General features: G+C 41.5%; 11 protein-coding genes and 1 pseudogene across 11 annotated transcripts in view; all 12 read right to left on the bottom strand.

Moving 5' to 3' along the window:
• Pcdhga6 (protocadherin gamma subfamily A, 6) overlaps positions 1–7,087 on the bottom strand; it is a 134,770-nt gene extending 127,683 nt beyond the window's left edge. The window contains exon 1 of the mRNA NM_033589.2: positions 4,536–7,087. Within this exon, the coding sequence (NP_291067.1) occupies positions 4,536–6,959 (2,424 nt within the window). The 5' untranslated portion in view covers positions 6,960–7,087. The remainder of the gene's footprint in view (positions 1–4,535) is intronic.
• The window catches only part of Gm37013 (predicted gene, 37013), an 889,226-nt gene that overhangs the window by 127,686 nt on the left and 748,721 nt on the right, over positions 1–12,819 (bottom strand). The gene's annotated exons all lie outside the window — the stretch shown is intronic.
• Positions 1–12,819, bottom strand: part of Gm38666 (predicted gene, 38666) — an 874,243-nt gene that overhangs the window by 127,686 nt on the left and 733,738 nt on the right. The window lies entirely within an intron of this gene.
• The window catches only part of Gm38667 (predicted gene, 38667), an 868,072-nt gene that overhangs the window by 127,686 nt on the left and 727,567 nt on the right, over positions 1–12,819 (bottom strand). The window lies entirely within an intron of this gene.
• Pcdhga1 (protocadherin gamma subfamily A, 1) overlaps positions 1–12,819 on the bottom strand; it is a 180,096-nt gene that overhangs the window by 127,683 nt on the left and 39,594 nt on the right. The window lies entirely within an intron of this gene.
• Positions 1–12,819, bottom strand: part of Pcdhga2 (protocadherin gamma subfamily A, 2) — a 172,944-nt gene that overhangs the window by 127,683 nt on the left and 32,442 nt on the right. The gene's annotated exons all lie outside the window — the stretch shown is intronic.
• Pcdhga3 (protocadherin gamma subfamily A, 3) overlaps positions 1–12,819 on the bottom strand; it is a 167,539-nt gene that overhangs the window by 127,686 nt on the left and 27,034 nt on the right. The gene's annotated exons all lie outside the window — the stretch shown is intronic.
• Pcdhgb1 (protocadherin gamma subfamily B, 1) overlaps positions 1–12,819 on the bottom strand; it is a 161,599-nt gene that overhangs the window by 127,683 nt on the left and 21,097 nt on the right. The gene's annotated exons all lie outside the window — the stretch shown is intronic.
• Positions 1–12,819, bottom strand: part of Pcdhga4 (protocadherin gamma subfamily A, 4) — a 156,634-nt gene that overhangs the window by 127,683 nt on the left and 16,132 nt on the right. The gene's annotated exons all lie outside the window — the stretch shown is intronic.
• The window catches only part of Pcdhgb2 (protocadherin gamma subfamily B, 2), a 152,014-nt gene that overhangs the window by 127,685 nt on the left and 11,510 nt on the right, over positions 1–12,819 (bottom strand). The window lies entirely within an intron of this gene.
• Positions 1–12,819, bottom strand: part of Pcdhga5 (protocadherin gamma subfamily A, 5) — a 147,496-nt gene that overhangs the window by 127,683 nt on the left and 6,994 nt on the right. The window lies entirely within an intron of this gene.
• On the bottom strand, positions 8,119–8,209 carry Gm24401 (annotated as a pseudogene).

Here is a 12,819-nt window from a genome sequence, read left to right as displayed (position 1 = left end):
TTGTTTCCATGACGATTCAAAATCCAGTGTAGGGTCAAACTCCCTGACAGCTTAGCTTGGTATTAATTATTTGTATTACCATACAAAGTTGGTCAAAAAGTTCCTTTAGCTCATGATTTTCATATGTTTAATAGTTGATAAGTTCTATAGGTTTTCTATAGTAAATGTTTCATTTGTTCAAATTATATGATCACAGGAAACTCATGTGACAGTCTAAAAACTAGTCATATACCATGAAACCCAGTTAGCTAGCTTTGGCAATGCTGATGTATATTCAAGATGTAGTTTAAAAATCACTCAAAATTAATGACACATGAAAATAGTATATTCTCTCAGAGCTTATAAAACAATAGCCATATCTGTATAGGAAGCCATTTAACTCACATAACTAAAACATAGGATATAGGATGTTTAAAATTAATGTTAAAATAAAATCAAAGAATCATATCAACACTTTTTAAGCATATCAGATAGATTTGAAAACTTAGGGATGGAAATAAACACTTCCATAACTATAGAAATATAAATGGCATAGTATCAGCTTGGAAAAACATGATTACTGCTATCTTATTATTTAAAGCATAAACTAGTTAGGCATAATGGTAGTCTAGCATTTGGGAGGTGGAAGCAGGAAGACCATGAGTTTAAATCCAGCCTGGGCCACACAGGCAGTTCTATTCTACACTGTGCTACATAACAAAATCTTCTCTAAAAGAAGGATTTAATAGTCTTTTTTTCTTCCTTTGTTGTTCCCTTCTTTTCTTGTCCATTTTCTTTTCTCTTTCTCTTCTCCCTACCCCTTCTTTCCCTTTTTTCCTCCCTCCCTCCTTCCCTTCCTTCCTTCCTTCCTTCCTTCCTTCCTTCCTTCCTTCCTTCTTTCCTTCCTTCCTTCCTTCTTTCCTTCCTTCCTTCCTTCGTTTGTTGTGGTGATGTTTGAACAAAGGGCTTCAGATATACAAGGCAAGCTCATTATTATTTGTTTTTGTAGCACTCAAGACTGACACAGGGTTTTGTGCATAGTTGGCAAATACTGTATTTTCAACCTCCCAATTTATCTTTATTATTACTGTCAACATCAGGTTACAAAGGAGAGACTCATACATTTTCAACATGTATTCTAAACTAGGTTTTTATTACGTGAGCATTTCAAATTCAGGTGTGTAAATAATCAGCCCACTCTATTGCCAGATTATCGAATCTTCCAACTTAGAATTGGGAAAAATTCAATTATTTAACAGCTCAGAAAATTATTGAATCTTCATGACTTTATTAATTCCTTGGCTATTAATTCTACTCTTTCCCCCTTTGAGGCGCTTCTCACTATGTAGCACAGGCTGGCTTCAGACTTATGATTCTCTTGCTTCAGTCTTCTGGGTTCTGCAATTAAGATGTACACCACCCAGATAAGGGAGATCCAGAGCCCTACTAGCTTAGCTACTATCTAGGCCTAGATCCAGGGTTTTGAGTTGGTCCACCCTCTAATACATATTGCCTGTGAACAGTTGGGAAAGGGTGGGTCCTGCTTATACAAAGCTGAAGGATCTCTACAACATGGGGCAACAACAAAATAACAGGGAGGAGTCCTAGTGAGGATCCAATATTGATGGTGTCACGAAGCCAGAGATCTTAAACCAGACCAATGACGCATTGCATTGAACATTTGCGAGTGAAGACGTAGGGATATACTGTGGGATAAGACAGATTCCATGATGAGATGTTGTCTATGCTTTTGTTTGCTTGTGGGGTTTTTTGGTGGGGGAGGGTTTCAATGGCAAAGGCTGGATGTGAGGGCACAGGGAGATGAGTGGGACTGGGGTGCATGATGTGAAACTTACAAAGAATCAATAGAAAGTAAAACAAAACAAAAACAAAAACAAAAAACAAAAACAAAAAAAACCCTACCTAGTCATCATCAGCCTACTTTTTTTTTAAAGATTTATTTATTATATGTAAGTACACTGTAGCTGTCTTCAGACACTCCAGAAGAGGGAGTCAGATCTTGTTACAGATGGTTGTGAGCCACCATGTGGTTGCTGGGATTTGAACTCCGGACCTTTGGAAGAGCAGTCAGGTGCTCTTACCCACTGAGCCATCTCACCAGCCCCCATCAGCCTACTTTTGAGGAGAGCCAATTGAAATCTTTCCCATGTCATTCAGAGTATCTTTCTTGTAATTCCTCTGACAAGTAAAGATTTCACCATTTTTTGCTTGGTAATCTGTAACATTATTTGTATCTTCGGTCATGAAGAATAAAACCAATTCTTTGAAATGATAATCCTCATTTCCTTCAAATACTTAAGATACAGAGTTCCTATGTATTAAGTATCGAGTTCCTATATGACAGAAACTTATTTTCTTTAAATGCTAAATTATGTAAAATTTCACTTGAACCCTGTTAAGCCTTCATCCTCCAATTCACCAGTCTTTCTGTATTTTTATAGCTATTTCCTGTAAGTGATTTTATATTAAAACTCATTTTCATCATTAATGCTATCAAATGTACCAAATGCACATATGCCATTGTAATCCATTAAACAATACAACAATTGAAATAATAGTGATGTTATCAAACCATTTCAAACCTTTGTTCACTATGTTACTTCATTGTTGAAAAAAGATTTCGCAAAGTTGCTGTTTTATTTCATCTTCCTAGAATTGTGTGAGATAGATAAGGCAAGGTTTACAAATTTTAACATCAATTGGAAGACCATAGAGATTTTCACTGGCTCAAATGAATGACAATTGGTGCTGAGTATATTATTTAGGGATTTTTTTCAAGTGAAGGTTTTTAATAAAAATTTAGGCAGTCCCTTCCATGGACATCAGTGATTTTTAAAAATTAAATCCATAAGAAGTAAAACGGACTGTTTTACTGCTATCATCGGAATGAAGTTCAGTCCGTTTATGACCCCTGCCCGAAGCAAGAACCACAAACAACTCACTTTTGAACATTTGGAAGGTTATGTATTTTCCTCTTTCCAAAGAATCAAGACAAATGTGTTATATTGGATTTGTGTCCTTGTGAAAGGATGACACTACAAAGGATGGTCAATCGATGGACAAGGAAAAAGATAATGGCTCAATGGTCCATTGGACACAGTCCAGCAAGTGGTTTATCACCAAGCCAAGATTAGACAAAGGTCACAAAAAGATTACGGAACAGAAAGCTAACTCTCACCAAGTAGGGCAGGAAGAAGGCAAATATGAGAAGAAAAAAATCCCTCAAGATGTGGAAATAAAGAAAATGTGCATATAATGTTCACTAAGAACTGGAAGAATAGTTGGTAGAGTGCTTGCCTAGCATGCACAAAGTCCTTGAGGCAGAGGAGGGAGGATCAGAAATTCTAGGTCAGCTAAGTGAGGCCAGCTTAGAATATGAGAGACCCTGGGGAGGGAGGCAGGGAGAGAGGGAGGGAGGGAGGGAGAGAGAGAGAGAGAGAGAGAGAGAGAGAGAGAGAGAGAGAGAGAGAGAGAGACAGAGAGACAGAGAGACAGAGAGACAGAGAGACAGAGAGACAGAGAGAGAGACAGAGAGAAGAAAATAACTCGCATGTGAATTTTCACCATTTTGGAAGATACCAGTAGAAAACTAAAATCTTAGATGTGCATAGTAATGGCTTTAATTCCATTTTTTTTCAGCTTAGAATAGAAATTGCCTAACTGTCCAAGAATATAAAAAAATCCCTTGGAAATAAGATGTACAAAATCAAAGGTACAGAAAAAGCAGCTAAACAAATTTACAGTATGGAATAAGATTTTTTTTCCCTATGAAATCCAAGAAAAGAGATCCAGGAACCTGCTGATAAAAAGGAAAACCTTAGACTTTTCATTGGTGTGACAAAAAACGTCTTAGCCAAATCAACTTGAAAAGGAGAAAGGTTTGTTCTGAGTCACCGGTTCAGAGGTTCTGTTCGTGGTACCCTGGCTCTGTTGCTGATAGGTTGCAATGAGGGTGCACATCACAGTAGAAACATGTGGTAGGACAAGGCTGTCGCCACAAGTCAACAATAAAGCCCTAGTCCCCGGATAATATATCCCCTCCAAGATTGTGTCTTCAAGCAATCATCTTTCTTTTCTACTGGTACCCACTTTCATCACTTCCCAATAGCCCATCCAATTATGAACCCATCAACGGATCAATCCTTTGACAAGATCAGAATCCTTACACTATAACACCTTTCCAAAAGCTTTCCTTTGATCACCTCCCCCACCCCCCAAGACAGTTTTTCAGTTTTCCTGTGTAGCCCTGGCTTTCCTGGAACTCAATCTGAGGATCAGGCTGGTCTCAAACTCTCAGAGATCTGCCCGCCTCTGCTTCCAGAGTGCTGGGATTAAAGCCATGCACCACTGCCCATGCACCACTGCCTGGCCTCTGATTACTTTTATTGGAGACCAAGCCTTGGATCTCCCTGTGACATTTTATATGCAAACGATGGCAGATACGATTCATTGTAAAAGAGAATGTACTTCATCACCAATTAAAGAGAACATTTACAATGTCCTGTTTTTTTTTTAATTAAGTGCAATAACCTTACCTGATCAAGAGAGTCTTCCTCTTTGCAAAAAGCCGAGTCTTCCTGTATCAATAAAGGCTCATTTTTCTCACAGCCCTCCTGACTGATGAGTGTGTGGGCATAGTTGGGCTGGGGGAAGATCAGATGGCTCTTCCTGGAGTCTGCTGTGAGGGAGACCTCATGGGAATAGGTCTGTAGAAAAGCCTGCACCCCATCAATACCCACGAAATGTGAAGTGGACATATTTGACACACCTTTCCTTGTGGCCTTCAGCAATCTTGACTTGTGCCAGTGCCACAGCCTGAGCACCAGCAGCCCCATGACAAAAGCAAAGAAGATGCACGAAACAGTGGCCACCGCCACCACCAGGTAGATTGTAAGGCTTGAATCTTCAGACTTGTGTGGAAGGTCAAGGCTGCCCAAGTCAGCCAGGATGTCAGGAATGCTGCTGGCCACAGCCACAGTAAGTGTAACAGTAGCTGAGAGAGGCGGCTGGCCATGGTCCTGCACAGCCACCACCAGGCTCTGCTTGAGAGCATCTCTGTCCAGCAGGACCCTTGCTGTGCGGATCTCACCTGTGTGTAGTCCCACTGAGAAGAGCCCTGGCTCACTGGCCTTGATCAGGCGGTAGGACAGCCAGGCATTCTGACCTGAGTCTTTGTCCACTGCCACCACTTTGGTCACTAGATATCCAGGTTCTGCAGAGCGGGGGGCCAGCTCCACACCAGTAGAACCATCCGTGGGGAGAACAGGGTACAGAATCTCAGGTACATTGTCATTCTGGTCCAGCACAAACAGGTTAAGTGACACATTGCTGCTAAGTGGGGGTTTCCCTCTGTCACTGGCTGTCACCAGTAGATTCAGTTCTCTAAACTGCTCATAGTCAAAGGAACACAGTGCATACAGGACACCAGTGATGGAGTTGATGGAGAGGAAGGAGGATAGAGGTGTTCCCTGAAGGGTTTCTTTGGCCAGAGAGTAAATAATTTCTGCATTTTCTTCACTGTCAGGGTCCACTGCATTCAAAGAGAAGATGGAGACGCCCTTAGGGTTATTCTCAGAGACATAGACAGAGTAGGATGAACGGGAAAAAACAGGTGGGTTGTCATTAATGTCTGCCACATCTAAGGAAATGAATATTTTTGTTGACAGAGGTGGTGTTCCTCTGTCAGTGGCTGTCACAGTGATGTTATACGAAGATACCTGTTCGCGATCCAGTTCTGTATTTGTCACTAACCGAAAATAATTGTCTAATGACTCTTCCAATTTAAATGGGAGACTTTCTGATATGGAGCATATTACCAGGCCATTCCGTTCAGAGTCTTTATCATAGACTTGAAAAAGAGCAATTACGGTCCCTGAAGGTGAGTTTTCAGCAATTGCTCTGCTACCAGATGTAACCACTACTTCCGGTGCATTGTCGTTCATGTCCAAGATGGTTATTAAAACTTTTGCTCGGTCTTGAAGATCTGATTGATCTCGGGCTTCAACATCCAGCTCATAAAATCTTGAATCCTCATAGTCTAGAGTTTCGGAAGTGGAAATTTCCCCAGTTAAAGGATTCAAGCAGAAAATCTGCGAGATTTCTTCTGTGATCCTCACAAAGGAATATGTTATTTCTGCATGGATTCCTTCATCCTGGTCGGTGGCGTTAACTGTTAACACTCGTGTACCCACAGGCAGGTTTTCAGGGACACTCACACGATAGATAGGCTGAGTAAATACTGGAGCATTGTCGTTCACATCTACGACAGTTACAAGAATTCGCGCCATGCCTGTTCGGACAGGGTCACCACCATCCATGGCAACAAGGACCAAGTGGTGAACGGCTTCCTCTTCCCTGTCCAGGCTGTGCTCCAACACCAGCTCCGGGTATTTGGGCCCATGGTCTTGGCTTTGCACATGTACTGAGAAGTGACTACTACCGCTGAGCTTGAAGCCCTGAATGGAGTTCACTCCCACATCGGGGTCATAGACACCCATTAGTAGAAAATGAGAGGATAGAGCTGCATTTTCAAGAATCTTCAATTCCATTTCTTCCTTTAAGAATCTGGGTGCATTGTCATTAATGTCCACTATTTCTACTTCCACAGGATAAAGATTTAATTTATCTTCTATAAGGATGTTAAAGCTCACAAGACAGGGCGCGCTCTGGGCGCACAGCTCCTCCCGGTCTATCCTGCCCGCGGTGACCAAGCTGCCGCTTCGCTGGTTTAGGGAGAAAAGCTGCGACCTACCTCTGGAGATGATGCGAATCCCGCGCTCTGCCAGCTCGCGGGGCTGCAGCCCCAGGTCTTTGGCGATGCTGCCCACGAAGGAGCCTTTCTCCACTTCCTCGGGAATAGAGTAGCGGAGCTGCCCAGCTTCTGAGCCCCACAACCACCACAGGAGATTGAGAAGCAGGAGCAACTCGCAGCAGGGCGGGCGCCTCTGCAGAGCCGCCATGACTGGCTTTTTAAAGACTTCCCAGCGATTGCTGGTGGGAAAAACAGCCCCAGCCCACTTGGTAATCCACAGAATTAGAGGTCAAGGTCCTTAAACGAACATAGACCAGTTGAGAGCCAGTTCAGAATAGCTTTCTTTTCTTTTTCTTTTTCTTTTTTGCATAGGTTTGGTATTTTAACATGACACAACCTTGTTCCCACTGATTTTCTTGCTCGGGTTAGGGAACAGCGACACTTAGAGTCTTAATTTCATACTGCACTCGTTTTGTGAAACTGATAGAGGATTTTTTTTCTGTTAAATTTGCAATTATGACATTTATATTTCAGAGATTAACTGAAACAAGAATAATATGTCCAATTTCAAATGGTCTTAGGTGTTCCCTGAAAAATTCTCACTCATTTTTGTGGAAATATCTTTTACAATCCGGCATAACAGGAATGGTATCACATTTTTCTGAGGAACTCTTGAATCCTCACCTGCATTTGCCCATTATCAGTAATGTCACTGATAGCCACAAACACATTCTGAATGAATCTACTCCAGTGTAATCAAGCAGAAGAGTTGCCATTTTTACGTGCCATTATTGGTTCCTATTAACATTTAAAGAATTATTGTAACATCAGCTACATTTGTGTATGCTTTTAAAAAATGTTAAAGGAAGTGGAAATGTATAGGGTGCATACAACTTTTTATCGTAACGTCAATCCACTTTTATCTAAGGAATTCCATGTGTGATTCCTTTACTGTCCATCAAGCTAAGCTAAATTTAAGATTTCTGAAAATAGCCCTTCCTCAAAGAAAGATGATTAATCCAGTTGTGTTATCAGTTCATAATTCTTTTCTCTTTCCTTGAGTCAAAGACACATCATTACCCCCACTAAAACATTCTCCACCAGAGGATTTCTGACAACTTCTTCAAACAACTCACCTTTTAAGGCAGATCCGTCTCTCATATGCTGACACTCCACATCTATTATGAACAAATTCAGACCATATCCATCCCTATTGCTCTCAGAATTCTAATCTGCATGTAGGACATGCCAGTGCTGCGTTGAAACAAACATCTATTCACAGGTATCTCCCACTCAGACCTTATGCTCCAGACAAGCCTCGCCATCCATGTCCTCATCCCATCATCCCCCTGAGTTGCTTTGTGTGCCATCTTCCTTTTTGTGTGTATCAAAACTCATACTGAGCAATGCCTTCTGGGTTGCAAAACAGGACGTATTATTGCATTTGTCTTCCATGCTGCATAAGACATTTTAATACATTTATTTATTGTGTTGTACATGGGATATTTGTGATTTTACTCAAGGTAAGTGGATCACCTAATTTTATGGAGTTGTGTTAAATTCAGGAAATGATGTCTGGGTTTAGGCATTGTGGTGGTTTGAATAAGAATGACCCACTATAGGTTCATACATTTGATTTCTTAGGGAGTAGAACTATTTGGAAGGCTTAAAAGGTGTGGCATTATTGTAGTGGGTGTGGTGGGGTAGAAGGAAGTATGTACCTAGGCATGGGCTTTGGAATTTCAAAAACCCAAGCCAGTCCCAGAGCCTGTCTCTTCTTGTTGCCTGTGGATCCAGAGGTAGACTCATTAGCTACAACTTTAGTATAGTGTCTGTGTGCCACCATGTTCCCTGCCATTATGACAACAGATTAAACCCCTAAAATTGTAAGCAAGCCCCAACTAAATGCTTTTCTTCATAAGCGCTGATATAGTCGTGGTGTTTTTACATAGAATAGTGACCAAGACAGGACTATAACCTTGTTTAGGTGTCAGAAACCTAAGCACTATAAAGGAGGTAGATAATGTATGATAATAACAGTGTGGCATATGACTTCATTGAGATGTTTTCGGTTGTATTGCTTTAGAATTAATAAAAACCTGAGACCACCAGGAGAGTTTCTACAGAACAGCAATTACAACACAAATACAAAGGGCATGCACCATGCCAAGAAAAATTAATAAACACAACAGAATCAAGTAGTACTTAATCTGCAGTGTTTCATCCCTCAGTTAATGAGTTTTCTCCTAACTATATATGGGAAAGATTTTTAAGGAACTGCTTGCAAGTTTATTGAAACAAGGTCATGTTTGGGTTGTCTTTATGAACTGGTGCTTTCAGCCCCAAAGGGTTCAACACATAGACCTTGTAGTAGAACGTTTTTTGGGCTTTGTACTGAGGAAATTAATCTCAGTATCTAAAGAACATTAGACAGTTCATCCAAGCCATTGGAGGAGTAAGGTAGAATTCCCCTGTCATAGTTGGGGACAGGGAAAACCTTCTATGGAGCCTTGAAGCAGAGATCAGCCTCAAAACAGACTCCAGTGTTGAGCCTATAGAAGTGTCACAGAGATAGGGCAATAGCTACAATAATGGCAAGGAGAAAGAGCACAAAGATCAAGGTCAAGATGACCATCAGATAAACCTGGAGCTTGCCTAGGGGTTAAAGAGGAGTGGGTAATCACTAAGGTCCAGAAGTACCTCTTGCAAGCTATCTGCAAAGATTACATGTAGTGTAGCAGAGGCCTAATGAGGTAGCTGATCTTCATTACAGTCAGAGGTGGTGATGGACTTTATCTTGTTTCTCAAAGTATGCCCAGTACATTTTCTATGAGCAGTCCTATGCTGTAGACTCCCATATGGCAGAGTTCCCATTGTCTTCAGAGTTTGTATCTATCAGCACTACTTTGATGATTAGATAACCAGGATCTTTGTGGTTGGCAGTATTATGTAGAAGAGATTACTAGCATAGGGGAAAGCCTATGTTGGGTGCTGTCACTGAGATGGCCCACCAGCATGCACATGCCCACCTTGGCATTGAGGCTGGAGAATCCTGAATGTGGGACTTCAGTGTCAGCTTGAAAGACTACAGCTACTTATGATTGTACAAACTCCACTTGGAACATATAGGATAATGACTTTAGCTCTAGGTCACTGGCCAAGATTCCGTAGGCTACATGACTGATAGGCCCCAAATCAGGATCCGAAGGACTTACTAGCATCGTGGGGAGTCTAGAAGGGGGTTGTTCTCAGTTATATGAACCATATAGGAGTCCTGGTGGAAAACTGAGTGTTGACACTGATGTCTGAGATTTACAGAATGAAGTTTGTGCTTGAAGAATGGGACAGATTTCCTTTGCCCACTGCTGTGATAATGACACTATACTCTGGAATCTGTTCCTGGCCTAAGGTTTCATTTGTTCCCTACTTATATATGTGTTTTGAATCTTGGCCTATATTGTAAGTGGAATTTTCCTTTTATTCAGCACAAAATTTCCCCATTATGTTTTGCAATGCACAGTGTGACTTCCACCATCACTTGCTTGTACCCCAACTATGTAGCTCTCCATTTCTTCAAAGGCCAATTACCCATCAGTGTGGAGTTTCCCTCTTCACTGTTCACTTGAGCTGTTGTGTAACTGCATTATCAGCACTGGTAAAGGAATTGGTAATCTTGCCCCTGATGATCTCATCTGGGGCATCAACCATCATTCTTGGGGAAGGTTGTCATTTTCATCTGCCATAATTCCCTGATCTGGGTGGTGCAGCATCTAGGTGGCATGCCCTTTGTCCACAGTGGTGAAGAGCAGATAATGGCAAGAGTGCCTTTCTCTGACAAGGGGCACTTTCCATACTAGTAACATCTGCCATCTGGGTTCTCCTTTTGAAGAAAGTGAAGTGTAGTGTGGGCTGAGGCAGTGTGTGGTGGTTTGAATGAGAGTAACCTCATAGGCTCATGTTTGAATGCTTTGGAGTTGATAGAACTATTTAGAAAGGATTAGACGGTGTGGCCTTGCAGTAGGTGTGGCCTTGTTGGAGGTGTGGCCTTGTTGGAGGTGTATCACTAGGGTTGGGCTTCAAAAGTCCAGGCCATTCTCAGTTGGCTCTCTCTCTGCCTCAAGGTTGTTGTCTCAGCATGTAAGTTCTCAGCTACTGTACCAGCACCTAGCCTGCCTGCCTGTCTCTTGCCATATTCTCCACCATTATGGTCATGGACTCACCCTCTGAAACTGTTAGCCCAAATAAACTCATTCCTCTGTAAGTTGCCTTGGTCATATAGAGTCTCTTCACAGCAACAGAAAAGTAATTAAGGCAGTCAGTGTAATAGCAATGGACTGACATCTACATTCATTTAAGGTGGGCCAAATTAGGTCCAGTTTGATGATTTCCAGCATGGTGATATTTCTGATAATGCTAGTGAGTTTTAGTTAATAGTCTTTTTTTTTTTTTTTTTTTTTTTTTTTTTTTTTTTGGTTTTTCGAGACAGGGTTTCTCTGCATAGCCCTGACTGTCCTGGAGCTCACTTTGTAGACCAGGCTGGCCTTGAACTCAGAAATCCGCCTGCCTCTGCCTCCCGAGTGCTGGGATTAAAGGCGTGCGCCACCATGCCCGGCTAGTTAATAGTCTTGATCAGGCCACTTATACATAAAAGTTTAACAGCTTTTCATCAATCATTTTGAATGCCAATATACAGGTCAACTTCTGACTACAAGTCTGCTCTTGATCTGTCAGGTCACTCACAGGTAAATTCCCGGCTGTGGTGGTTTGAATAGGTTCAGCCCCCATAGACTCAAATGTTTCTATGCTTCACCATAGGGAGTGGCACTATTTGGAGGTGTGGCCTTATTAGAGTAGGTTTGGCCTTGTTGGAGGAAGTGTGTCACTGTGTAGGTATGCTCTGAAGACACCTAGGCTCAGGCTCTGTCCAGTGGGGTAAATATATATTTGAAAAGTATGCAAATGAATTAATGAAACTGCTGGTGATTGCAGAAGAAATATCACAAATATTATTGAAGTACAAGTTTGGTAGGTGCTGTAAAATTTCATTTTTTTCCCCTTTAACTCATAAAAGCTCTAAATCCCATTGCTCTTAGTTTTTTTTAAAATTCTGTTTCACTTTAAAACACACATGAGAATGAGAGAGAGAGAGAGAGAGAGAGAGAGAGAGAGAGAGAGAGAGAGAGAGAGAGAGAGAGAGAGGAGAGAGAGAATGGAGTCTCATTATATAGTTCAGGCTATACTGAACTAGAACTTGATACAGAGTCAAGTTGGCCTAGAACTTGTCATCATCACATTATCTTTTTCCATCTCATCTTCCTCCCAATAACCAACCAAAAAGGCTTGATAGTTTTCCTAAAACTGTATAGTAAGAAGCAAGAGATTCTGTTTTCTTGTCGTTAAGTATCTATAAATATGATTTAAAAATGAATTTACCAGAGCTGGCTGTGGTGGTGCACGCCTTTAATCCCAGCACTCGGGAGGCAGAGGTAGGTGGATTTCTGAGTTTGAGGCCAGCCTGGTCTACAAAGTGATTTCCAGGACAGCCAGGGCTATACAGAGAAACCCTGTCTCAAAAAACAAAACAAAAAAATTTACCAGAACTTGAGGGTAAGACCATACTGCTGAAGATACGACATACTTGATTCACAAGTCACGGCAAAATCAAGCTGGTACCTACCTGGATGTTTCATCCCTACTGTGTAGTTGTAAGGTGAAAGTGCCAGAAGGTTCTAGGCACACTTTCAAGGGAGAAAAGTCATTATCAGCCTCCAACAGCTATGAACCTTGTGAACTACAATAACAATTGCCCTGGTAAGATCACTGTTGCAATAGTGGTGTGAATGTTACAGGAGTAACCAGTCACTTCCTTGGGTTTAAAGCCTGCCCACAAAACAGAGCTCATTCCTGGTATCATGAACTGAGCCCAAACTCCATGACTGGCTAAAGCCATTGGCAATTAGTACTATTATTCTGCTAATATAGAGGTAGCATATAGTACTGATATAGACATAGTAATAAAATGCTCCTTAACTCTCTCTCTCTCTCTCTCTCTCTCTCTCTCTCTCTCT

This window comes from Mus musculus, chromosome 18 (genome assembly GCF_000001635.26).
Source record: "Mus musculus strain C57BL/6J chromosome 18, GRCm38.p6 C57BL/6J".
In the NCBI taxonomy this organism is placed as follows: Eukaryota; Metazoa; Chordata; class Mammalia; order Rodentia; family Muridae; genus Mus; species Mus musculus.
Note: the sequence above shows the minus strand (reverse complement) of the source record. Positions and strands in the feature narration are given on the sequence as shown.